Source organism: Rhizophagus irregularis, chromosome 29, assembly GCF_026210795.1.
Source record: "Rhizophagus irregularis chromosome 29, complete sequence".
NCBI lineage: Eukaryota > Fungi > Glomeromycota > Glomeromycetes > Glomerales > Glomeraceae > Rhizophagus > Rhizophagus irregularis.
The window spans coordinates 2,092,638-2,118,073 of NC_089457.1; the positions used below are offsets into that span (position 1 = coordinate 2,092,638).

At 29.1% G+C, this 25,436-nt stretch overlaps 8 protein-coding genes across 8 annotated transcripts; 5 read left to right on the forward strand and 3 right to left on the reverse strand.

The window, feature by feature from the left end:
* Positions 1–1,067: 1,067 nt before the first annotated feature.
* Positions 1,068–2,326, reverse strand: OCT59_019800 (uncharacterized protein). The gene is made up of 3 exons (XM_025317287.2): positions 2,225–2,326; positions 1,884–2,148; positions 1,068–1,786 (listed from the first exon to the last, which is right to left on the reverse strand). The coding sequence occupies exons 2-3, from the start codon at positions 2,099–2,101 to the stop codon at positions 1,252–1,254; spliced, it is 753 nt and encodes a 250-aa protein (XP_025178553.1). The 5' UTR covers positions 2,102–2,148; positions 2,225–2,326; the 3' UTR covers positions 1,068–1,251.
* A 128-nt stretch (positions 2,327–2,454) lies between these two features.
* Positions 2,455–4,007, forward strand: OCT59_019801 (uncharacterized protein). Its single transcript, XM_025317286.2, has one exon. The coding sequence runs from the start codon at positions 2,535–2,537 to the stop codon at positions 3,819–3,821; it is 1,287 nt and encodes a 428-aa protein (XP_025178552.1). The 5' UTR covers positions 2,455–2,534; the 3' UTR covers positions 3,822–4,007.
* Positions 4,008–6,399: 2,392 nt separating this feature from the next.
* On the forward strand, positions 6,400–10,225 carry OCT59_019802 (uncharacterized protein). The gene is made up of 4 exons (XM_025317285.2): positions 6,400–7,045; positions 7,140–8,123; positions 8,209–8,537; positions 8,617–10,225. The coding sequence occupies exons 1-4, from the start codon at positions 6,679–6,681 to the stop codon at positions 9,862–9,864; spliced, it is 2,928 nt and encodes a 975-aa protein (XP_025178550.1). The 5' UTR covers positions 6,400–6,678; the 3' UTR covers positions 9,865–10,225.
* Positions 10,226–10,531: 306 nt separating this feature from the next.
* OCT59_019803 (uncharacterized protein) lies at positions 10,532–12,417 on the forward strand (the record flags this gene model as incomplete). Its single annotated transcript, XM_025309286.2, has 6 exons — positions 10,532–10,598; positions 10,658–10,802; positions 10,885–11,032; positions 11,091–11,304; positions 11,372–11,798; positions 11,883–12,417. The coding sequence occupies 6 exons, from the start codon at positions 10,532–10,534 to the stop codon at positions 12,178–12,180; spliced, it is 1,299 nt and encodes a 432-aa protein (XP_025178549.2). The 3' UTR covers positions 12,181–12,417.
* Positions 12,017–12,723, reverse strand: OCT59_019804 (uncharacterized protein). Its single transcript, XM_025325986.2, has 3 exons — positions 12,575–12,723; positions 12,449–12,493; positions 12,017–12,376 (listed from the first exon to the last, which is right to left on the reverse strand). The coding sequence occupies exons 1-3, from the start codon at positions 12,665–12,667 to the stop codon at positions 12,263–12,265; spliced, it is 252 nt and encodes an 83-aa protein (XP_025178548.2). The 5' UTR covers positions 12,668–12,723; the 3' UTR covers positions 12,017–12,262.
* Positions 12,724–13,052: 329 nt separating this feature from the next.
* On the forward strand, positions 13,053–18,097 carry OCT59_019805 (uncharacterized protein; the record flags this gene model as incomplete). The annotated part of the gene is made up of 27 exons (XM_066143786.1): positions 13,053–13,108; positions 13,188–13,371; positions 13,436–13,504; positions 13,575–13,622; positions 13,694–13,804; positions 13,883–13,966; positions 14,039–14,101; positions 14,174–14,440; positions 14,516–14,646; positions 14,720–14,855; positions 14,945–14,985; positions 15,044–15,092; positions 15,174–15,309; positions 15,376–15,441; positions 15,528–15,696; positions 15,772–15,911; positions 15,997–16,071; positions 16,147–16,280; positions 16,363–16,408; positions 16,483–16,594; positions 16,673–16,763; positions 16,833–17,026; positions 17,095–17,166; positions 17,240–17,357; positions 17,443–17,619; positions 17,685–17,805; positions 17,907–18,097. The coding sequence occupies 27 exons, from the start codon at positions 13,053–13,055 to the stop codon at positions 18,095–18,097; spliced, it is 3,081 nt and encodes a 1,026-aa protein (XP_066005502.1).
* A 1,739-nt stretch (positions 18,098–19,836) lies between these two features.
* On the forward strand, positions 19,837–23,887 carry OCT59_019806 (uncharacterized protein; the record flags this gene model as incomplete). Its single annotated transcript, XM_066143787.1, has 22 exons — positions 19,837–19,995; positions 20,064–20,192; positions 20,275–20,329; positions 20,402–20,571; positions 20,639–20,742; positions 20,817–20,932; positions 21,006–21,113; positions 21,190–21,279; positions 21,351–21,487; positions 21,560–21,676; positions 21,748–21,820; positions 21,885–21,994; positions 22,073–22,122; positions 22,186–22,285; positions 22,354–22,409; positions 22,482–22,638; positions 22,726–22,768; positions 22,841–22,953; positions 23,025–23,123; positions 23,208–23,403; positions 23,480–23,623; positions 23,703–23,887. 22 exons carry the CDS (start codon positions 19,837–19,839, stop codon positions 23,864–23,866), a joined length of 2,490 nt encoding a protein of 829 aa, XP_066005503.1. The 3' UTR covers positions 23,867–23,887.
* OCT59_019807 (mitochondrial membrane protein) lies at positions 23,647–24,701 on the reverse strand. Its single transcript, XM_025323500.2, has 4 exons — positions 24,604–24,701; positions 24,399–24,531; positions 24,148–24,327; positions 23,647–24,071 (listed from the first exon to the last, which is right to left on the reverse strand). Exons 1-4 carry the CDS (start codon positions 24,661–24,663, stop codon positions 23,977–23,979), a joined length of 468 nt encoding a protein of 155 aa, XP_025178545.1. The 5' UTR covers positions 24,664–24,701; the 3' UTR covers positions 23,647–23,976.
* Between the last annotated feature and the right edge of the window lie 735 nt (positions 24,702–25,436).

A 25,436-nucleotide genomic window follows, 5' to 3' on the forward strand; every position in this document is an offset into this window, starting at 1 on the left:
AGCTAACTTTGAAATTACATTTTATTTTGCCACAAAATTTTTATACTAAACTATTAATACTTTAAACTATTAAATAAAATAATTTAATATGATTTTTTTGCATATTTATGGTTTAAAATAATGCTTCAAAGCTAATGTAATATCACATATATTATGATTGGCTATGGTGGTTAACATATTATATAATTTATAATATATTTACTATATAATATTAAATTTTGAACGAAAAATTAAAATGATATTGCTAAATTTTACTGCAAGTAATTTTTATTAATATATACCAGTATTAGCAAATATTAATAGGTAAAGTTTCATGCTATTTTTAATTCTACTTAAAATTCTACTTTAATTCTAATGAAATGTCATTTACCAGTATTTAGTAATATTCAAATGAAAAAATGTAAAAACTAAATTTATTGTAATATAATTCCATTTGGCTATGATTTTTACAGAAATATACATTAATCTTTTAATATATTTATATAAAAAGAATGCTATAAATGAATTTATTAAAATAATGTTAAAAAACTGCAGCTGGTAATTAAAAAGATCATTTCAAATATATTGAAGTGATATGGTTTGTAAGAAAATTAATAAATATAAATGAAATAAAATATATAAAAAATGCATATATTTTAAATATTAATTATACTGTACTTATTTTAATTTGATGGTATTGTATATGTGAAAAAAAAGATATAATTGTCATTTTCTTTTTTTTTTATGAAATAACCTAATAAGATCAATAAATATATTAGTATAAACATTACATTAAAGCGATTGTATGATTTGATATTTAAATTTTGGCGATTTAGTTTTATAATTAAATGTTTTATAATTAAATAATGCAAGTTAGAAATATCATTATATGACACATCCTATATTTTACACAGATGCATAGAAAGCAAAGCTTAATAATACAAAGATAAAGGAAGACCATATGTCCGTGATAACCTGAAAATTGCGATAATGATACTGTACGTAACCACCATGTATCTGATATTTTATTGTATCCGTTAAACAAAAATGACTTGTATGATAAGATCTTATTATAAAGAAAGCAAGGTTAGTTATAATTTGATATGTATTTATTGAATATATGATTATGAATAATAATATACTGTACATTAATAAAAATGAAATAAATATAAACAAATAATTCTTTAATATACCATTATTAATATAATGTAAATAAATCGATTTATAATCAAAAAATATTTTTCATAATTTGCCTCCCTTAATCATCACTTGCTATTTTGATAAAGTTAGTTTAGTAGCGGCAGCATCATCCAAGAACCAATACAATTTTCCAGTAACCGGTTTGACCAAGGCAGAAGGTAATTTGCTCTCAGAATTTTCAATTATCTCTTTCAACACATCTTGTTTACCTTCACCAGTAGCCACAAAAGCTATATTATGAGCATGATTAACTACCGGTAAAGTAAAAGTAATTCTTCTTGGTGGTGGTTTAGGAGAATCACCAATATAAGCAACCCATCCAATATTCTCATCTAACAAAGGATGATCCGGGAAAAGAGAACAAGTGTGCCCATCAGGCCCAACTCCTAATAAAAGTAAATCGAATACGGGAAATTTAACGGAATTTACGGTAGCAAACACAGAAATAAGTTTTTTTTCATAATCATCTACTATTTCCTCCTCATCTTCTTCTTGAAGTAATGAAGGATTTATGGTGTAAATTTGATCTTCAGGGATTGAGACATGATCAAAGAATTCTTTTTTACATAAAGAATAATTGGAATCCTCATGATCTAATGGAACAAGTCTTTAAAAAATAATTAGAAAAAAAAAATCAATTTATCACGAAATTGGAATTCGTTTTTAGATTGAATGAATTCATGAATTACAAAGTTGAAAATTACCTTTCATCACAGAAAAATACTTCCCACTTTTCCCATTCGATACCCTGGCGATTTTTTAAATCCGCAGCCAAAAGTTTAGGTAGAGAACCACCTGAAATTCCTACGGTAAACCTATCACGTATTTCAATTGACTCTTTGCATAATTTCACCACCAAATCAGCAAGAGATATTGAAAGTTCCTGTGTGTTTGGAAATGTGTAAACAATTGGCGCGCTCATTGACTTTTTAATGATTTCAGAATATTGTTACTGTTATTGTTTTTTGTCTAATAATTTAAATTTAGTTATTAATTAAAATAAAGGTAATAAAAGAAGAGGAGAAAAGCATTAAAGTTCAAGTACCGAGAGAAATCGAAAAAAAAGAAACGTAATAACTGATAACTAAATCTTCGTCAAATTATTTATCTCAAATCATTTGTTTTCAAATCGGCATGTGTTTATCATGTTTATCATAAATGATAATCAACCGCTTTATATCTTTCCAATCAACATTTGACAGCTATACTATGTCATTATTATGTAATCCGAATTCGTGTTAAAAAACATTAACAGATCGAAAGTTTTAATATTTTAATCAACTTGTTTGTATTGTTGATTTTTAAGAAATTGTTCATAATCAGAAAATTAGTTGAACACGTTTTTGTATAGAGAAATGAATTATTCAAGTTTACAAAGACTTTGGGGATTCTTTCTTGTTACATTGTTGTTATTGATAATTGTCAAAAGTGAAACTATATTACCTGTTAAGGAAGATATCTCATCAATAAATTCATTGACGCCGACTACAGTTTATTCAGAATGTCCTTATGTACGGGCTCTTTCAGAACAAAAAAAAGAGAAAATGGAAAACGAAAGCAATAGAATAACAAAGCAAGTATTTTCATTTCTTTTCCCTGGAAGTCCGCGTGTTAACTCCCTTCTTGGTACATTTTATATTTCTTCGATACCAAATTTCATATTATATTTCGTACCGCCTGATATTCAACCTTCATCATTAAATTCATTAGTTAGTTTTGCAGTAGGAGGATTATTGGGTGATGTATTTTTACATTTATTGCCTCATTCATTTTTAGGAGAGAATAATGATGATGAAGTGCATTTTGTACAAGTGGAAGAACGAAAGAATGTTGTGATTGGGTCAGCAATCTTTGTGGGATTATCATTATTTTTTGTCATTGATAAATTAATGAGAGTCGCAAATGGAGGAGAAGGAGAACATTCACATGCACATGATATGAAAGAATATAAACATGAACATCGGCAACATGATGACATGGGTAAAACAACAGCTACAAAAGATAATTCATCAATAATTCGACAACGAACATCCGCTAATAAAGTAATGAACGAAGAAAAAAATGAAACTTCTAAGCAACAATCAAACAGTATAAAATTATCAGCGTATCTCAATCTAATAGCAGATGCAACTCATAATTTCACGGATGGATTAGCGATGGCTGCATCTTTTTACTCATCACCAAGTATTGGAGCAACTACAACTGTCGCTGTTTTCTTTCACGAGATACCTCATGAGATAGGTGATTATGCAATATTGATTCAAAGTGGTTTCACTAAGAGACGTGCCATGCTTTCTCAATTCATAACAGCAATCGGAGCTTTCCTTGGCACTTTAGCTGGTATTGCTATTGAAGAATATAGCAGGGGTGTACATGATAGTAATAATAATACTAAAGATATGGTTGATATTAATGCATCTGAAGGTATTTTTGGTACTGGTGTTGTATTAAGTGATCTAGTTATACCATTTACTGCTGGTGGATTCTTGTACATTGCTACTGTTGGTGTTATTCCTGAATTATTAGAAATTAATGGGAAATTATCTAGGAAAATTAGACTTAAACAAGCCATGACCGAATTTTTAGCCATGTTTATTGGTATTTCTATGATGGCAGTTATTGCCTGGAATGAAGGTGTATGAATTGTCATTATATTAAATTAATACTTTATATAACTACTATAGACTCTGGAAGATTAGATTATTAGAAATTTGATTGTAGTAACTCGTGTTTATTTATTTATTACGTCACATGTTCATTATTTCTTTGTTATCTTCAATAAAGAGAGGACAAGTTACATGCCTTATTTATGACTTATTAGTATACAAAAGATCTTCTGTTTTCTAAAATTATGATAAATATCATCAGTTGAAGATTTTATTATTGTCTTCAGTTAAGTGTATTTATACTTTGTTAGGAATTACAAGAGAACAATTTAAAAGATACCGTGTTAGTTGCTACAGCTTCTAGAACGTTGTATTACTCGTTTCATTAAAATCATTGTCGTATCATTGATGAATCCTTTTTCATATAATAATCTTGATCTTGAATAATTATCCAACAGTATAATTTAAGATTCATTTGATTTGTAAGGAAAACAGGGATGTCTTTGTTCTAAGGACATCAGGAACCTCTCGGCATCGATAAACCTTAATAATGTTTTATGCGCAGGAGTTTGTACTTAATATTCAGAAAGTTTTATTGTCATATGAACTACTGTATGAAGTTTCTGCGAAGGGAAAAAAAGTTACAAATTTGCGGCGAGTTATAAACGTTATTATTATATAAGATGGGTTGAAAAGTTGGAAATTTGGAAAATAAGCAATAAGCTCCATTTCGTCATAAACAAAGGCTAAGTATAATCTTAAATATTAGTTCTTTTTTTGTTTTATCTTTTTACATCGTTCGAAAAGTAAAGGTGTAGTGAGCGGAAGATATAAATAAAAATTCATAGTTAATTGTTCCGAACTTTTTTATACTCATATCAAAAAATAGAAGTTCAAAATTTTATTTTATTATTTATTAAGAGTCATTTAATCATTTAAGAGATATATAGAAATGTAAGGCGGGCAAGGATTTATTAGTGTATAATAATTGGAAGACGGTATAAAGTCATAAAAGATATATACATTATCATGAAAAGTAATATGTAAAATCAAAGAAAAAAGTATTAATTCGCATGAAGAAATATAAAATTCATAGATACAATGTAATTGATTATTATTAAAAACTACAATCTTTTTCTTGGAGACGATTTTTTACTTCTGGTTTTGGTTTTTAGGATTTTCTGCCCTAGAAAAATTGAACGAAAATTTATAAATTATAACAGATATTATTACGAAAATATAAAAAGGGATAAAAGAGTATTTACGAGTCTTTCCAACGTTGAGCGACCATTTTGAAAGCATCTTTGTGCGGTAAATTTGGATTTTCAGCTTTTACTTTAACAATTTCGGTCTTCATAAACTTGTTATATGGTGAGAGTTTCTTTACTATAAAATAAACGAGGAGGAAAAAAATTTTTTAATAAAATTAAAAGAGGACGTTATGAAAGAAGTAAAAAAAACACAATTTTATTACCAGTACTAGATTTCTTTTGGGTCTTTTCTTTGGCCATTTTTTTTATTTAGATTCGCGAATTTCAAATATTGAGTATTAGGTAGTTAGGTGAGAGAGTTTTATTCTTTTATTTGTATGAAGTAAGTGAAGAGAAAAAAGGCGAGAAGAAGGGAGGATATTTATAATGAATCAAAAGACACGAAATTAGCTAACGCGTTGAGACTGATTTGTTTTGATTTAACCAAGAAGGTTTGCGTGTTGTTATGAGAAATATAAAAAAACGGAATGGTATAAAAAAATGAATGATTGAGGAACAAAGGAATTAAGGGCATTATAAATATAAATCACGTAAGATAGAGCGCGTGCATATATATAGAATATAAAGCACGAGGAATAACGTAAATAACGTAATAACACGAACGCGAAGACGCGTGGCGTGGTGAAAAAAAAAAAATTGCAGCTCATGAAAGGATAATGATTTAATCCGATTGGACAATTGAATTACATAACACTAGTTTACACTTTAAACACTTTTAAAGGAAAGGCCAAAAAATCAAGTTAAATCTGGCAGATATTGTATGATCTGCAAATCACAATTAAAATGATCTTCCGGCTTATAGTCCATTTTAGTAAATTCCTCAATCGGGTAATAAATAATAATTAAATTATAGAAGGAAAGAAAAAAAGAAAAGGAAAAAAAAGAGAGAAAAAAAAATAATAGACCCGGAATTTACTAACCTGCATTATCAGATATTAGGAAATATATATCAAAAATTGTAATCACATTAATCACATTAATCACATAATATAATTTAATTACGTTAATACAAGTGTGATCGATAATCATGTAAGTTCATGTAAGGAATATAGTATGATTGGTATTAAATTATTAAAAAAGTAATTACAGGGATTTAACACGAATGATATACTATTTCGGTAATTAGGTTGACAACATTAATAGGTCATTAAACTTACGCAGGTAGCTCGAGCATAATTCAATAAACTTATAACTCAAAGAAGGTTTTAAATGGATACAAAAATGGAATTACAGAATTCTTTGGTTAAAGTTTCGGCAATTAATTTAGGCTTATGGTTTCACAGCAGTTACACCCTGATTTTGTTCATAAAAAAGATTTAAATTTTTCGTCATCTAAAATTTTTGTACGGGAAATACCTTTCGCTTCCATTTTTGTGTTTAATACAGGAATACCTTTATTGGTATTCCTTCTCACTCTCCCTTATACTTTTCTTTTTTAAAACTTTCCTTTATAACATTTATTATTCAAATTCTTTCTTTAAATCGTAATATTTCGCAGTGACGAAATATTCGAAATATTCCAACCTTTACATCCCCCTTCATCAACTTTTTCTCTCCCTCTAAAAATATTTTCCATATATAACGCGTTATAAAATAATAAATTACCTAAATAATAATCAAAAATGGAAGCTGGCTTTGAATCTAATAGGAGAGCTTCCATGCTCAACCGTCGTAAAACACTCATCAGGCCTGAAAGATATCAACCGGCAACTCCTATGTTGCCAGGTGATGGTAAAAAAGAATTTGACCTCTGGGTATTTTTTTCAAAAGTTGTCACCATTTGGGCTCCCGCATCTCTATTGTCTTCTGTTGGTGGACTTCATGATAAAGGTTCCCGACAAGCTTGGCGAGAAAAAATTGCGTTGTGTTTTATCGTTTTTCTTATGGGTGGTTCTGTAGCCTTTTTGACTGTTGGTTTCGCTGCCGTTTTGTGTCCCCCATCTCAACAAAATAATCCCGCTATGTTTTTACGATATGGTGAATCACCAGGTATTTTATAATTTCAATTTCAATTTTTAGAATTTTTATGATTCTATTCGTAATTTTATAATAACTGACGCGTTTTGATTTTCGATATTATTAGGACATCTTGGTATTCGAGGATGGCAATTTGATATTACAAATGCTGTAAACCCTAAAGGTCAAGACAATAAAGATCTTATAAACTTTGATGCTCTCGCAAAAGATCAAAATGGACAAGATATTACACAATTTTTTCAACGTGATGTTGTTGAATATCCGAGTTGTCAGGACCCTGTGATACAAAAATTCGCTGCTGTAAATGACCAATTTTGTAAAAAAGATTCTCCTTGTTCACTTAAAAAACTTGATGATGCCACTTTTGCTGAATATAAAATTGTTAACACAACTAAAAAAGTCGGGTTCGATTGGGATCAAATTGGTGATCTTGCAGATTATTTAGTCATTGATGGTAATGTTCTTAACCTTGAAGGATATATGAAATCACATCCAGTTCCAACTGGAGATCAAATTGATAAAATCATCCGTTCAGTCTTGAATACTGACCATAAACAAGGTGGAAAGGATGCTACACGTCTTTTCTTTGGAAGACCTGACCTTAAAGCTTCAGTTAATTGTCTTGTTAGCAAATATTACGCTGGAAACATTGATAAGGAAACAATTGGATGTTTTACCTCCACACTCTTTTTATACGTATCTTTGACTGTCATCTTAAGTATTGTATTGACTCGTTTTGCCATGGCTTGCATTTTCGATTGGTTTATATCTCATCGCCTTGCTCATAAACCGAAGGATAAAAATTCTGTTGATTCGACGCAAAATTTCGTTAATGCTGGTGGTCAACCATTAACTTCTGGAAATGGTGCGCTTAAAACTCTGGATGATGTTGGTAACGATTTATTTACTGTCTTATTAGTTACATGTTACTCTGAAGATGAAGTTGGTATAAGATGTACATGCGAATCTATGGCTGCTACCGATTATCCTGATGATCGTAAATTGTTGTTCCTTGTTTGTGATGGTATCATCGTTGGTTCCGGCAATGATAAAAGTACTCCTGATATTTGTGTCGGTCTTATGGAACTTGGTAATATATTTTCACTAAAATATGTTTAATTTGTTCACCTTCATTTAAGGAAAGTATTAATTAACTAAAATTTATTAAATTACAGAACCTGAATTTAAAGATCCTCAACCAAAAAGTTATATTGCCGTTGCTGCTGGTGCTAAACAACACAACATGGCTAAGGTCTATGCTGGATATTTCCACTATAAGGATCGTCGTATCCCTATGGTTACCATTGCAAAATGCGGTGCTCCCGAAGAACAGGGTAAACCAAAACCCGGAAATCGTGGAAAACGTGATTCTCAACTGATTTTAATGAACTTCTTTAGTCGTGTTACTTACAATGACCGTATGTGCGCTTTGGATTATGATCTCTTTAGAAAAATCCATCATTTAATGGGTGTAACTCCAGACTTTTTCGAAATTGTACTCATGGTAATTATTTATAACATTGTCTTACAAGCTTACAAGGACTATCATTCATTTTATTAATAATTTACATGTATTTTAACAGGTTGACGCTGACACTAAAGTATATCCCGACTCCCTTAGACTTTTAATTAATTGTATGTGTAATGACCCTCTCATTATGGGTCTTTGTGGTGAAACTAAGATCGCCAACAAGCGTGATTCTTGGGTTACTGCTATTCAAGTTTTTGAATATTATATTTCCCATCATTTGGGTAAGGGTTTTGAATCCGTGTTTGGTGGTGTTACCTGTTTACCTGGTTGTTTCTGTACATACCGTCTTAAGGCTCGTAAAGGTGATGACGATTGGGTGCCAATTATCACAAAACCTGAAATTGTACAAGAATATTCGCAAAATACAGTTGAAACCCTTCATCAAAAGAATTTATTACTCCTTGGTGAAGATCGTTTCTTAACAACACTTATGTTGAGAAACTTCCCTCATCGTAAGATGATGTTCTGTCCGCAAGCTATTTGTAAAACAGTAGTACCTGATGATTTTTGGGTTTTACTTTCACAACGTCGTCGCTGGATCAACTCCACAATACATAATCTTTTAGAACTAATTCTCGTCCGAAATCTTTGTGGAACATTTTGTTTTTCCATGCAATTTGTTATCTTTATGGAATTGATCGGTACCGTTGTACTTCCTGTTGCTATAGTATTAACTTATGGTTTGATTATTAGTATAATATTGAAACCTCCACAAGATGTTACTGAAGCTATTCCATTGATGATGTTGGGAATGGTTCTTGGTTTACCCGCTATATTGATTTTGATTACCACAAGAAAATTGATTTATATTGCTTGGATGTTTATATATTTGCTTGCTTTACCCGTATGGAATTTTATCTTACCAACATATGCTTACTGGAATTTTGATGATTTCTCATGGGGCGAAACCAGAAAAGTCGAGGGTGAAGGAAAAGGTGATGATCATGGTAAAAAAGATGGTGAATTTGACGCATCTAATGTGCCCTTAAAACGGTGGGAAGATTGGGAACGTGCTCGTATCCGAACAAACAAACGTCAGGAACGTCAAAGACACCAAGGAGGACAAATAAATCAATATGATGGAGATTATTATGGAGATGCAGGTTCAGTACATTCACAGATGTCATCAGAACAAGGCCAACAACAATATTATGATTATTCTGCAAACTCCGCTAACGGTACAGGATATCCTCCACAACAATATTATCAACAACAACAATTTGAAGATACACGGTTTAATACGTATGAATTGGAACGCGCACCGTCACCTAATCCGCAAGGTCACGGTGGTTATTATTAAAAAAAAAAAAAAATTTAACTCTAAAAAAACAATTTACTTATACAAGAGAACTTTAATTTAATTAAAATAGAAAAAATCCGATTTTTTTAATACATTTATAGAAACCTTCTTTACATTCTAATTTATAACAATATACTACAAAAATTTATTTGCAAGTAAAAAAATTTTTCTTTTTATACATAGTTTTAAGAGTGTTATATATTTTGTCTCAAAATTAGGAAAATTTCTGTCGGTATCGACATTCTCATTTTAGAACGTATTTTTTTTATAATACCTTTGATTTAAACAAAAAAACCATGACTTTTGTGTATCTTTGTATTTATTTGTAATTTGAATGAATATGCTTAGAAATTTTTTCTTTATACTGTCCGCTCTTCCTGAAAATTTGAAAATTTGTTAATTATTTTGTATAAATCAATTACTCCCATAGATTTGGTGTAACGAACCGGAAATTTCTTTGTGAGTATAAATTGAAAATAATCTAAATTCCCAAATTTGTATTATACTAGTCGTATAATAAATTTGTCATATTATATGTAATCGACTGGCCCTCCTCGTGTTACTTTCTTGACCTGTGTTGCATCAAAAGATGCACCTTTCCTGACTGGTCGTTAGTCGTCGATCATTTGAAAATGCGTTTTAGATTGTTTGTTGTACAAAACGTGTCATGATTCAATTCGAGTCGATAGATTCACCCCTTAATATAAATTTATGTAGCTTTTCTACTCTCTTATGTAAATGTTCATTACAACGCTCATATTTCTTTTTGCACTAACAATAATATATAATATAGCCCATGATCCATTATCAGTTTCCGTAGGATTCTCTATAATAGGAGGTTTAATAACATGTAAACTTGTGCCAGAATTCAAAGAGAGCTTCATAAAAGCAAAATTAACAGGAAAGGACTTGGCTAAAGACGACAAAGAACCACCAATGTAGGTATACATATTTTAAAATAGTTCTTAGTTTATACATTTTAGCAAAGAATGGATTTAACCATTGTTTTATTTATTAAAGTCCTGAATGTATGGGAGTTATATGTGCAACAGTATATCTTGTGTGTATGTTTTTCTTTATACCATTTCCGTTCATGGAGTGGTTTTCGGGTAAAGGTAAAATTTCGCAAAGTGAAGAGTTCCACGCGCCAACATTCCCGCATCATAAAGTATGTATTTTAATTTCTTTTACCGTAATGAGTGTTTATTAATATATATTTGGTTTAGTTGGGCGAATTTTTGGCAGCAATGCTATCTCTTCAATCGATGACTTTCCTTGGGTTTGCCGATGATATTTTTGATATCAGGTGGAGGCATAAATTGTTTCTTCCAGCTATCGCTTCGATACCCATATTGATGGTTTATTATGTGAATTTTGGTGTAACACACATAGTGGTACCGATACCTCTGCGCTTTATATTTGGACGAATTATAGATTTAGGTGAGAAGTTTTTCAAATTCACTCTTGCAATATTAAACTGATTTGCTTTCTAATTACACTTTTTTAGGTTTTTTATATTATGTATACATGAGCATGATGGCAATATTTTGTACAAACTCTATTAATATCCTCGCTGGAATAAATGGAGTGGAGATAGGTCAATCCTTGGTAATTGCGTGTTCTATAGCTATCAATGACTTTCTTTTCTTGAATGATGCTGATCCAGCCGTGGAGGCACACTTATTCTCCCTGTATTTTATATTGCCGTTTATTGGGGTTTCATTTGGTCTTATAATTTATAATTGGTATCCTTCAGAAGTTTTTGTTGGTGACACGTACTGTTATTTCGCTGGAATGACTTTTGCTGTAGTTGGAATACTTTCTCATTTTAGTAAAACTGTCCTTTTATTCTTTATTCCGCAAATTTTCAATTTTATATACTCTTGTCCACAATTATTTAGACTGGTAGATTGTCCGCGGCATCGATTGCCTAGGTATATATTTGTTTATAAATGTTTAAAAGTTAATTTTGAAATGACTCTAATACCTTTTTTTTAAAAAAAATAAACGTGCTAAAGGTTCAATCCGTCGGAAAACAAGTTAGAATATAGTAGGGTTAAAATACAAAAGCCCTTAAAAAAACCAGCTAGTTTTGTACTCGATTTATTTGAGTTATTACGTCTTGTCAAAGTAGATAAGGGAGAAACTAGCATTGAAGTTAATAATTTCACATTAATGAATTTATTATTGTTAAAAATTGGTCCTTTACATGAGCGGACATTAGCAATTCTTGTCGTGGTTATACAAATTCTAGCAAGTTGTTTATCATTTTATATAAGATACCACCTGGTACATTTCTTTTATGAAGTTATATAGTAAATTTATTGTAATTAGACTGACTTAAAATTAGACAAATTAGACTTTAAATTTAATTCATAACATAACCGCACATCGCACATCATTTTGGATCCGCCAATTTTTGAATATTTTCAAGATTATAAGTAACATTTCTGTTGTAATTTGACCAGAATTTGGAAAGAACCACAACGTCTTGGTTGTATTCATTAATTTCCTACATTAATTTCTACATTATTAAATAATTTAATTATTTGCAAGAAATATTATGTAAAAATTTATGGCATACTTGGATACGGTTATTCATATCTTCTAATGCGTCATTGAGTTTTTTCTTTTCAAATAAAAAACAGTAATATTAATGAGTAAACTATCGCGTAATGTGTGACATTAATAAATATATATACACACTTACAACGTTATTAACAATTCTACCTAATAACATTCTTTGTTGTTCTTCGTGAGGGTTTCCTATATTTTCAATTCCTCCCATTTTGTTGGTTGCCATTTCTTTTTCTTGATAGGTTTAATAATTTAGGTTTGGACGCGTTGAAAGATTTTTTGGCCGATCTAGTTACTTTTTTGTAGCACAAAGTTTGTAATGATGCAATAACTGCGCCACGAGTATTTATGCGTGAAAGATAGTAAGGTGATACAGTAACTATTGTGTCGATTATACATTTGGTACGACTCGAGTGCTACATAATGACCACTTCTAAGCCACCAAAATTTAAATATAAATAGGCGGAAAAAATGCCCGTTTGTTAGTTTTTCGTTTCAAAGATATCGGGAAGGGAATTTATTTTGGTGCCCGACGTCGATCAATTCCGTTTTTTACTAACCTGCTTTACCTGCTTTATCTTAAATCCATTATTCGACCTATTGTTGAAGTAATGAAGAGAACATATCATCCTACTCAGGATTTCCGTCAAAATATTATTCCTGCCAAGTAGGACCTTGTGTAAAAACTTTTTTATTATCCGTATATTTTTAATTGCAATATTAACTTATAGTAAATTTCTAATTAGAACACGAGTTTTTGAGTATGAAGCTGATGACATTTCTTCAAGTGTATCCCATATTCAAAAATTCGAAGATTTAAATGAAGCCCTTTCAAATATTAAAGTTGAAAACACAACATCCTCACGAGTAAAAGAAAAGTCAAATGTTCTAGATGCAAAAATGGACATCGATGACATTTCTTCATTTGATGTATGTTGTTTTTTAATGACCGATATGTGATTTTTGAGTTTTTCCTCATTATATTTTTTTTTAGGTTAAAGGAGATGATATGATGAATATTGATTCTTTGTCTAATCAACAGACTATCCCAAATGAACACGAGGTTTGGCATTTTTATCGTAACTTTGCTAATTTATTTTCTCTTATAGATGTTTAATTTAAAATTTTTATAGCTTAACATGACCGAATTATTTTCCGCGGAAGTACGAAATAGAATTCATGTTAGTATATATTGATCTTCTATGCTAATTTTAATATTGAAGATTATACTCACTGCATAATTGTGTAACAGTCATTGCGTCGATTTACAAAATTGCTTCCATATATGGATGATGCGAACAAGAAAACTTTATTTGATTATCTTAGAAAATTATTATACAATGAACAAGACAAAGATGTTAAGGTAACTAACAATTACTATCTTTTATTAATTTTTTAAATTTTGTTACATGCTAAAAAAATTATTTAAAAAATAAAAAAGATTCTTGTAATAATACTCTTAGGTAAATTGGCACTTGATCCGATAATTAATTATAGTATAGTACTCGAGGAATTTATGGATCAGGTATTTAATTTAACAATGCTAATTAAGTTTGTTTCTTCAGGCCCGCATTTATTTTTTTTATATTAATTATAGATGCAATCAAATTCTACCGAATTGAAATGTAAAATATATGATACAATTGTTAGAATTTTACAAGTATGTTGATTTCAAATATGCTCCGCATTAAAACTGAAATTTGACTAAAATAAATTTTATTTTATTATGAAGGCGAGATTCGAAAGTATACTACAAATGCCAAAGTTAAACACCATACTAAAGTTTCTGTGTGTAAAAGCAACTAATGAGCTGACCGATTCACATTACAGTATTAGATCATCTTGCATTAGTTTGCTCGCATCTTTAGCACCTATTATTATCCGCGTTAAATCGATGCGAGGGCAAGCAAAGTTTACCGAGCAAGAGTATCTGGATGAGACGCAAATTCAAACTATAATTCGTGATTTTGGGAAAGATTCCGATCCACGTGTACGAAGTGTAAGATATCTTTATTATTTTAACTTTAAAATTTCAATTTTTTTTTTTGTAACTTTCAATTCCTTTTAAAAATAGAATGCTCTCAAAGCGCTTCTCCAGCTCCATAATTGTGATTATAAACTTGATCTATCATTGTATAATTTATGTGTTGCATGCTTGACAGATGATTATGAAGAAGTTCGAATAGAAGCTTTGAGTTTAATTTGGTAAATTTCTTCAAATAAGAGTGTTTTGTTGGGTCGCTATTGTTAATTAAAAAATTATAATCTTTAATCTTAGGGTTTTAAGTAGCATTTATCCTGAAAGAACGGTACAATTAGATGATAAAATTACACAAGTTTTTCGACTAATAGATGATGCATTTATTAAAATTTGTGATATGGTATGCGATGAATCTGTAAAGGTACGAAGCAAGGTAAGTTAGAATATCGGCAATAATCCAGTATAATTAAGCTAGAAGTTGGGGAATTAACATTCAGTATTGAAAATAACGGTTCTTTACAGAATTTGCTCAATCAAGTTGGGCTCTTATTTCAAACAGGCATGTAATATAATGGGAAGCTACAAACTCGTAGAAGACTCGATTCTACTATCGACGCTAAGCCAACAAGTTATATCACATGGAAAACCTCGTAAACCGATGTTTAAAAAAGTAAGTTTTGATTCATTGATTTCGATATTTGACATATAGGATTAATTGATTTAATGGAAATCTTAATTATTAAAAATAAAGTCAAGATATATTCCAAATCCAGAAGGTGATATTGATGTCGAATCAGCAGAAGTTCGGCTTTTAAAATCGAGTGCGAATGGAGCGTTTATTCACGGATTGGAAGATGCCTTTCAAGATGTTCGCAATGCCGCAATAGGTAATTATAATCAACTTTTAGTTCTTTTATTAATATTAAATTGTTAAAATTGTTATCTTCTATTAGATTCCATTTGTGAATTAAGTATGCAAAATCAAAAATTTTCGAAAAGAGCTGTGGAATTCCTCGTAGGTAAATATTCGTGGTAATAATACTATTTGATATAAGTTTGTCGTCTGAAAATATTTGCTAGACTAAATTATAAAATTATTAAATAGATATGTTCCAAGATGAAATTGATTTTGTACGACTGAATTCAATTACCAGTCTTCGTAAAATTGGAACTCTTCAGCCTATTGAATTAGACTCAGAATTGTTGCAGATTACACTTAGTGTACTTAATGATGCAGATCCTATTGTGCGAGAGTCAACACACGGAATGTTGGGGTAAATTAAATTGTTGAAATATTATTGAATAAATTACGTTTACTAAATTATTGTTTTTTTTTTTAATATTTTAAGCGTTGCACGAATTACTTCTCCAGAATTAATACCTCCATTCATTAAAGAATTGTTGGCAAGTATGTCGCGATATCCAGAAGATCAATTATCAATTTATCAATGTTTTCGTGAATTTGGCTCCGCTCATGGTGAATATATTGGTAAGGTTTATTGCTCACTTAATTATAATGAATATATTTCATTTTATTTTTTCATTGTTGTAATTCCTCTTTAAACATATTGTAGAAAAGTTTATTCCTAAATTTTTCAAGATGGAATCAAGTTATATTTCTAAAGAAATTAATCAAAATGACCGTGGACGTATGTTAAATATTATAGAACTATCATTGTAAATAATTATTTAGACTGTAAATAATTTATTTTTAAATGCTTTAGATATTGGAAATTTGATACTTGCATTTAACGCTTCGATCTCAAATCCAAAGATATTATCAATCTTACCAAAATATGCATTTAGGCATTATGAATATCTTAGAGACAAATATCCTAATTGTTTCCCAGAAGTAAAGGTATTTTATTTTATTTATTTTAAAATCCAATCTCTTTATTTGGTTCATTATTTTTGAAAATACCAAAATATTTTTTACTCAGATCCCAGGCGATGCACCACGGCAAAGTATTCGGGTCAATGCAGATGGTAAAATTTATTTAAAAACAATATATATTATATATTTCTTATGTACTATTTTGATAAAAAAACTCTTTTGATAGATAATACGCAATCATTTATGAATCAAACCATAAAAATGGTGTTTTCAATGGGGAACTTTTTCAAAACTGGCGATTTCAAATCTGCACTGCGTATTGCAAAAGTTTGTACAAAGTACGTAAATATACCGAATATTTATTTTGTCTCTTGTTTCCATAATGTGATTGCTTATTGATTATTATTCGTTTCTAGCAACTTAAAGTACATATCACATGTACCATCACTTTCTGGTAGTGCGATATTTATTATTATGTATCTAGACTGTGTAAAAACTATAATACAGGTATATATACTTTAAATGGAATTTTGTTTATTTTAAATAATGCTTATGAGAGATGTTTATTAATTTTAGACGAAGCAAAATTATTTGGAAGCGAGTACTTTCACAACCGCGGCAGACACGGCGGCGCGACTGTTATCATCCTCTTATATTATGGAATATAAGCTTATCGGACTTTCGGTTCCAACAAAAACTTTTGTCATTTACTTGAGAGTACTTGCAAATATAGTGTGGATATTTGGTTGCTTGACAGAATCTAATAATGGGTTCGTTTAATAATTTTATATATATATTTTTTTTATTCGTCATAATTTAAGTATTCATTTTTTATTAGTCAAGGATTATCATTTTTGAGTAAGAAAGGTCTTTTGAAATCTTTTATCAAGAGAGTTTCAGATTTACAAAGGTATGCTTACATTTATTTTGATTGCAGAATTATAATTACTGATTTTAATTTCTCTTTCTTTTTTTTTTTTTAGAAAAATTGAGCGGGACAATTTCCTCTCAAAAAACCTGACAAAGCTCCAAACCAAATTAAATAAAGCTAGTGTTTCTCCGACGATTGAAAACATGATGTCATTGTTTGATTATATAATGGTGAATAAATTTTATCATCCTAAACTTGTTAAAATTTTACATATATTTATATTTTATATATTTTAACTTTAAATTATGATTTTAGGATTATAATCTCATCGATATTGATTTAAGTGACGAAGTTAAAAGATCCGAAGCTACGATCGTTAAACCTGTTTCGAATTTGGATCAACCGCTCGAATTTCAATCTGAGTTCCCTTCCACAATCAATATTGAAGCTGAGTTACGAAATATTGTGGACACAACTTCTGTGACGATTCAAGTTAGTAAATTTTATAATAACCTTGAAATTTAATTTATAATTTATTAACAAATTTATTGTTTTAGGTAATATTTCCTGATCAATCAATTGAACATTTTAGGCCACCATCGGCTGATTTTGTTATTGCTGAAATGGATAAATTACAGTTAAGAACGCAAATTGATATTTCTCAACCTGCCTGGACTGGTAAATATTTGCCTTAACTACGTATTATATAATTTAAATTAATATGCTTAATTTTATAATAATCTTATGTCATTTTATCATTTTATTATAATTTTATGCAGAGCCATGTTATATTCAGCTCAAGGTAGTTTGTGAATTTGAACCAGATATTCCGGAACTTGATCAACATATAATGCGTCAAAGTGTTGACGGAAATATTTCTGGAAATACTTCTGAAAATACGATAGATCTTTCAGAACCAGTCAAATATTACATATGGCCGAGAGATTTGCTGTCCAAACGAATACGCTAGTTGTTGTTTGAAAAAATTTGTCATAAAAAATTTATATTAAATTTTTTCTATAGGTTATTATATTTTAAATTGACATTGACAGTATAATTTATTTTATATTTTTATATTAGTTACAAAAGGAAATTTTGTAAAATTAACATTTAACATATTTTAGCTATTACTTATAGATTTCTTATGTTTGTTATAATTTGTTATTATTAAATCATCCATTATTTACTGCGTTTTAAATTTGTGTGAATGTGTTTATCAAATTTATAATCACATCTGGAATAACAGATAAGCCATTTCTGCAATTATAAAGAGATGTGAATATATACAAACCAAAATTTGTAAACGAATACAGTAAATATATAATAAAAACGTATGAAAAAGTTTATCATTTAATTTTAACGTACTTATTGTGATTTATTATATCAAAAATTTTATTAATTTAGTAATTGTAGAAGAATGCATTACAGCTTTCTTGTAATAGTTTTATTCTCCCATAATTACTGTAATTCAGCAAAATGTTAAATAATTATGTATTTTAATATTTCCTTGCTGTAATGCTGTATCATTTAATCATTTTGCTAAATTACTTGACAATTCTATTTTAAATTTTACTAAATTATTTGCCATTTAACAATTATAAAAGGATGAAAAATACATTAAAAATGAATCAAATAATTGTAATTTTATATATAAATGATGAGTAATAAAAATTTCAATAATTTTATACATACTGTAAAATTTTGAAATTTTACTTATTTTATAAGTATTTAAAAAACTTTTAACAGATATATACCTGAACTAGTAATAAAATCTAATTTTGAATTAAAAGAAAATCTAAAATCAATATTTATTAAAATAATATTTAAAGTAAATTGTTTTTTAACATAAATATTCAGAAAAATATAATTACAGAATTTTTGAAATTTAGTTAATAAAATATTACCATATTTATCAATTAACAAAGCATACATATTTCTAGTATTTGAGTTATATGATTTTTGTACATAATTCAATTGATTCATGGATGAGATCTTTTTTATATAATTATTCTATAATATGATTAGAAAATCAAATATGCACAGAACCCACCATTATCAACTGCAAACAGAGTGTAAAGTGAACTATATGGCTAACTCAATAAGCTAAAGATCAAGCAGTCTAAAGGAATTTCTTATCTGAAACACCAAAAACTTCTATTGATGAGCTCATAAATTTAGGAACTTTAAAATATTGCTGAAACAGTTAACAACTGCTGCACTGCTTTTCCATCTTAAATGTTTCGTGACGTTCAAATTCCATAGATTCATCCGCATGACGTATAATTCCCACTTTTGAAAGTCTTGATAATCAGATCAGGGTTACGCAATCACAAAGTTACGCAATCAAAGAAATTTCTATTTGCTGTGGTTATTGTGGTTACGTCTAATTCCATTACGTCACAATGCAAAATGTAATACCTCCAGATATAAGGTATATAGAATGTTGTATAAAGAACTACGATAATATTTCATTAATGATTAACTATTTCCTGTACTTCGGAAATATTAACCTGCATTTTTTTCAAAGTCGGTACAACTTCGACAAATCTGGTGATGATCATGCCGGTACCGATGAAATACTCATTATAGTAATTGTTCAGCATGTTTACCCTACATAAATCGCGACAGGTTAAAAAATCTGGAAAGAAGCGCGTTCAATTTCTAAGTACTTTTAATTCCACTATAAATATATTCTGACAAGAATTGACGATGGAAAAAATTATCGAATCTCTTCTTAATTCGGCACATCCTGAAGACGTAAAAAATAAATTTATTGTAGTTTATTTAAAAGGCTCAAGTAATTCAAATAACTTACAAAAAGCAGATTGGGAACAACTTTGCGAATATGCATATGGGCTCATCACCAAGGTACCTTTAAATTGGCTCAGTTATTTAGCAGAAAGTACTGTGGAGTTTAACTTTATCAATTTTTTAAGAATACCTCTCGCGTTCATTATGTTTCGGGTGAACTTATTCTGTCTCAAATAGCACAATTACAGACATCAATATATATGCTTTATTTTAATTCGGATTGGATAGGACAAACCCTTAGTAATGCAAATAATGTACGTATATTTTAAGACATATATTATATATTCGTATACTTTTTATTAATAAAGAAATTTTAAAATTTTATTATATTTGTAGGTGCCTTCGTATCAACAATTAAGAGCATTAATTAAGATAATTAAATTTAAACAAGGTAAAGCCCGGTATAATTAAGTTCACGTATCAAAAAATATTTATACATTCTTTATCGTAATTACTCTTTTAGAAGTTGCAAGCAATTCCGACGATGTTAAAAACGATTGTCAATTATTACAATCCTGCGCTAATAAATATATTGGGGTAGTCAAAAGTAGGATCGATTGGTTGCAACTTTTTGTATATATGTTTATTGATATTCCACAATCAATTCCCGAAGATCACGGTAGATTAATTGAGGTAAATAAAATTATTTTTTAACTTTTAAATGTATATTCAAAAATTATGTTTCTTTATATAAATATAGGTACTTGTGTATGCTTTAGCGATTCCGGAGAATGACTCTTTAGAATCATATAATGAATTTGTGGAGCAGACTGTAAATCTGATTGAATCTTTATGGAAAAAAAGGTAAAATTTTAATTTTATTTCATAAATAGAAAATTTTCTTAAGTAATATTTTTCTAATTTCTTACAACTTTCAGCACGGAAAATATAGGTATTACCATCCGTGAAGTCTTTATAAGGCTTTCGAGCAATCAAACTTGTTCCAAATCTATAGTACTTTTAATTAGTAAGATACCTAAATCATGTACATCAAGTGAGTGTTGTTGTTTTGCTTTTTCTTTTTAATATGCCCGAAGGAACGAATGTTTAGACTGATATCCTGTTAGTTATTTTACCTTATGTTCAGAAGATTCCCCCAAATGATATTAATAAATTTGAAGTATGTATTGAACGAATGATTTCAATGATACCACACCAATTCGCTGATAATATTGGTATGTTATGTATTTTAACAATAGTTTGAATTTTTATATGAAATTCATGTATTTTAACTTCAATTTAAACGTTTAGGTTGTTGGATCGTAGAATTAGTCAAAGCTTTGGAAAAATCACAGGATAAAACTATATTAATACGGATCGCTCGTGCAAATACGGCTAGATGTAAGAATTCTGTTAATTCATAATTGTACGAAAAATTATTTGCAGTAAACTAATGCGATGTTCAAAATTAGGCTTTGAATATTTGCTGGAACGCAATGCGCGTAATGATGCTTTAATGGTTGGTGAATATTTACTACTTGGAGCACCCGACGTCTTCGATTTAATCATTTCAACTTTTTCTAAAGTTTTGGAGAAGATTGCTCAAGAGGTTAATTTTAGTGATTTTAAGTTATATCTATGTATCCATAGGAAAATATACCTAATACTTTTTAAATTGTAGGAAGATCGAGTCACTTTGCTTGAACTTTCAAAAATAGCCCAATGTCTTATGCATCGATTTCCTAGTGGAGGCTATAGATATTCGCAACTTTCTAAAACTTTGAAATCGCTCAATTTGGTATATTAAATCAATTTCAACGTCTCGTTTAGATAAGTTCATACTATTCTCTTTATCTAACATGTTTACAGCCGGATTTGAAACAGGATGAAATTTCGGATATACTTAGAAAGAATACATGGTTTAAGGGAACGAATATTGCAGGTAATTTTTAGCTGACTTTTTAATTATTTTTTTAATTAGCTAAATTGTACAGCTTAATATTTAGGTGGTCGTAAGGAAACTATGACGAAGACTCCTATTTATTCCTCGCAAATTACAAAAAAGAAAGGATTACAAAACTTAGGAAATACATGTTTTATGAATAGCGTACTTCAGGTTGATTAATATTACAAGTTGATTCGGATAATGATTTTCAGAATTTATCTCGAACTAAATTTTTTTTTAATTACGAAGGCGTTATTCAACTCAATGGAATTCAGAAATCGCATATTACAGGCAGAAATGTATGTTTATTGTACAAAATTATATTAATAATTTCAATTAATTGTATATCTTATTTTATTCAGTTCAAAAACAAAAACACCAACGATTTATCAACTTCAAATATGTTTTGCTTGTATGATGTTTTCCACTAAATCATATTTTTCGCCATCAGAATTACTGAAGGTTAATACATCTATTTAAATTTATATTTAATTTATTAATTGAATATTAAAAAGCCATTGAATTATTAGACTCTACCAGAATGGTTGAATGATGGTCGACAACAAGATTGCCATGAATTTTTGAAGCAAGTATTATTGTTATATTATTTCAATCATTAACATTAATTACATGAATTAACTTTAGGTTTTTATTTTAGAATTTTATTTAGTCGGATTGAAGAGGAGTCAGAAAAATCTAAAAAATCTATATCAGAAGAAATTTCAACCACGACTGATATTCCTATATGTCCGTTTGGTGGAAAATTAGAGAACACAATTAAGTGTCTGACATGCGGGAACAAATCAAAAACGGAGGTACAAACAATAGTCGTTTGTTAACAAATATTTATTATAATGTTTCATTTTTCATTTTTTTTTTTAATTTTTATAATTCTTATCAAGGAAGAATTTCATGACCTTTCCCTCTCATTAAAAGTTGATGCATGTAAGATATTCACTTTAAAATCATTGTATAATAAGGAATTATTTTGTATTAAAATATACTTCGACTTTTCAGCAGATAATCTTTCGTTCTCAGATTTACTGTCGGAATTTCTTTCCGAAGAGGACCTAAAAGGTGATAATCAATATTCTTGTGATAAATGTGGAGGATTACGTGATGCATTAAAGGTATAGAATTTTGTTTACTTGATATATCAGCTTTAACGAGTTATTAAAGCCATATTGACCATAAAAATTAGTTAACGCGAATAATTATACCACCGCGTTATTTAATATTATCGCTTAATCGATTCGAGTATAATGTGGAATATGGTAGAAGAATAAAAATTATGACGCACGTAAGTATATTGAAATGAAAATGAGATTTAAACACAGCAAATGATAAATAACGTCTAAATAATAAATAACGTCTATTATAATAGGTTCCAATACAAGATTCGCTATTAGTGGTACAAGCTCATGACCATGATAAATCGATAAACGGCCAAATTAATGGTAAAGTTAATGGAATTACAAATGAAAACGTTAATGAGATACAATATGATTTGTCGGCGATCGTAATACACTCTGGCTCATCTGCTGAATATGGCCATTATTACACGTACGCAAAGGATGAAGGTAATATATTATTTTAACATTCAATTACTTTAAAATTGTAATTAATAATAGTTCTTTATTTTTGATAAACTTATAGATGATGATAAATGGTATAATTATAATGACAGTTATGTTATTACTTCATCGCTATCAAGAATTATTTCTGAAGGGAAAGATTTCAAATCGGACACCCCTTACCTCTTGTTTTTCAAACAAAAAAATATAAATAATCACAAACTATGTATGTCTTTTTTTAAAAACTGTGCGCTTAAGGTGTTAAATAATTATTTATTCTTAAACAAAATTTTATTTTTTTTTAGCTGAAATTTCTCCAGTTCTTAGAGAAGAAGTTGAAAAGAAAAATAACTACAATGATGCTTTTGGTAAAAGTGATTTTTCAACGGATGGCAAAAAGAATGATAAAGATGAAGAAAATCCACTTAGCGGATACGATTTTTTTGATTTTGATAAATCTGTATTTTAATAATAATGTTATTCATATTATATAGAATTCAATGCAATATATAATTTTCCATTGGCTATTAATTAATTCTAATTTTACAAAATGCGGTAGATATTGATTGTTATCACGGATTATCTCTTAGAGGAGGAACCTTTGAAAATTGAGCCTATGATTATTGCACCAACAGCTACAATTCCACCTGTAATCATCATACCCATCATTCCCTCTAATAAAAGATAGATAGTTAGTTATAAATTAAAATTATTCTTAAAAAATAAAAAAATAAAGATAAAAATCCATACCACTTTTAACTTTCTGTTCTATGAGATCCCTTAAACTTTGTGCTTGTAAATTTTTTGGTTCTTTATCTATCAATAAATCATTATAACTTTTGGCGTCCTTGTAATTACCTAACTTGTAATTACCTAATGCTAAATAATAAAGGCATTCGCGACGACGTTCAGGAATATCATTGTAGATCTCTATATAAAATCGTTTAATATACTTAGTTAATAAAATAAAAAATAAAGATTCATGAAAATATTATTATTACCAGTTAAAAGTCGTACACCAAATTGTTGATCTGTTGCTTTTCTGCCTTTAATTAAACCCCAAGCATAATTGAATTTAGTTTGTGTTGTAGCTTCACCGTCCACATTTTCGCGTTCATATTGCCTTCGCAATACCTATTTAAAATGAAAATATATTTAATAATGTCTAAAATCAGAAAAATAATACTTCGATAATGTGAAACTCACACTCAATTCTTCTATTGAAAGAGGAAATTCGGCGTCGGCAGCATATGGTAAATCAGTCATTGTTAAAAGAAATAAATTAAATAAATAAAATCAAAGACAAAAAAAAAAATTTGACCACAATTATCCGAGTTTCGGGTATCTCAAACTCGATCAAAAAACCCGATAATCGGGGCAGCAAATAATCGTATTTTTTTTTATTTGAACCTCACAAAGAAAAAAAATATTTTACTGAAAACCAGAACGCAATATATAACTTTTTACTCTCTTACTGAACAATCGAACATAGTGAGAGTATTTGCAACATTTACGACAAATTTATTCTTAAAAAAGACGAACAAAAGTGCGGGTTAAGGTTAGGGTTAGGCCGTTAGAATTAGAAATTAAAAAAAAACCAATTTTTTGTGCAAAAATTAATATCAAATTTTTTAATAAAAAGGCACATGGAGTGTCCTTATCGTTACAACAGTTCAATCTTATCAATTTGATCGAACTTTATCGCTCTTTTTTAGAAAGAACCTGAAGTGAATATCTCCTTGTACAAACGCGCTCCAGTTCCACAATTTGTACGATTTGTATCGGGCCTACGAGATGTGAGAAGTGAGAAATTTATATTTCACAGTTAAGGTTTGATATCTCTGTCTAATTAGTGTTCATCTTATTACAAAGCATCACAAACTTTGAAACTGATTATCAAGAGACTTTTCTGTACAAAAAAGATATACAGCATCATTCTTGCTGAATTTCACCTTAAAATGTGAGCGTATTTTAATCACAGATAATATACTTTCTAAAATCTCAAACTTTAATTTTGCTCGTGAATTTAATGACACCAC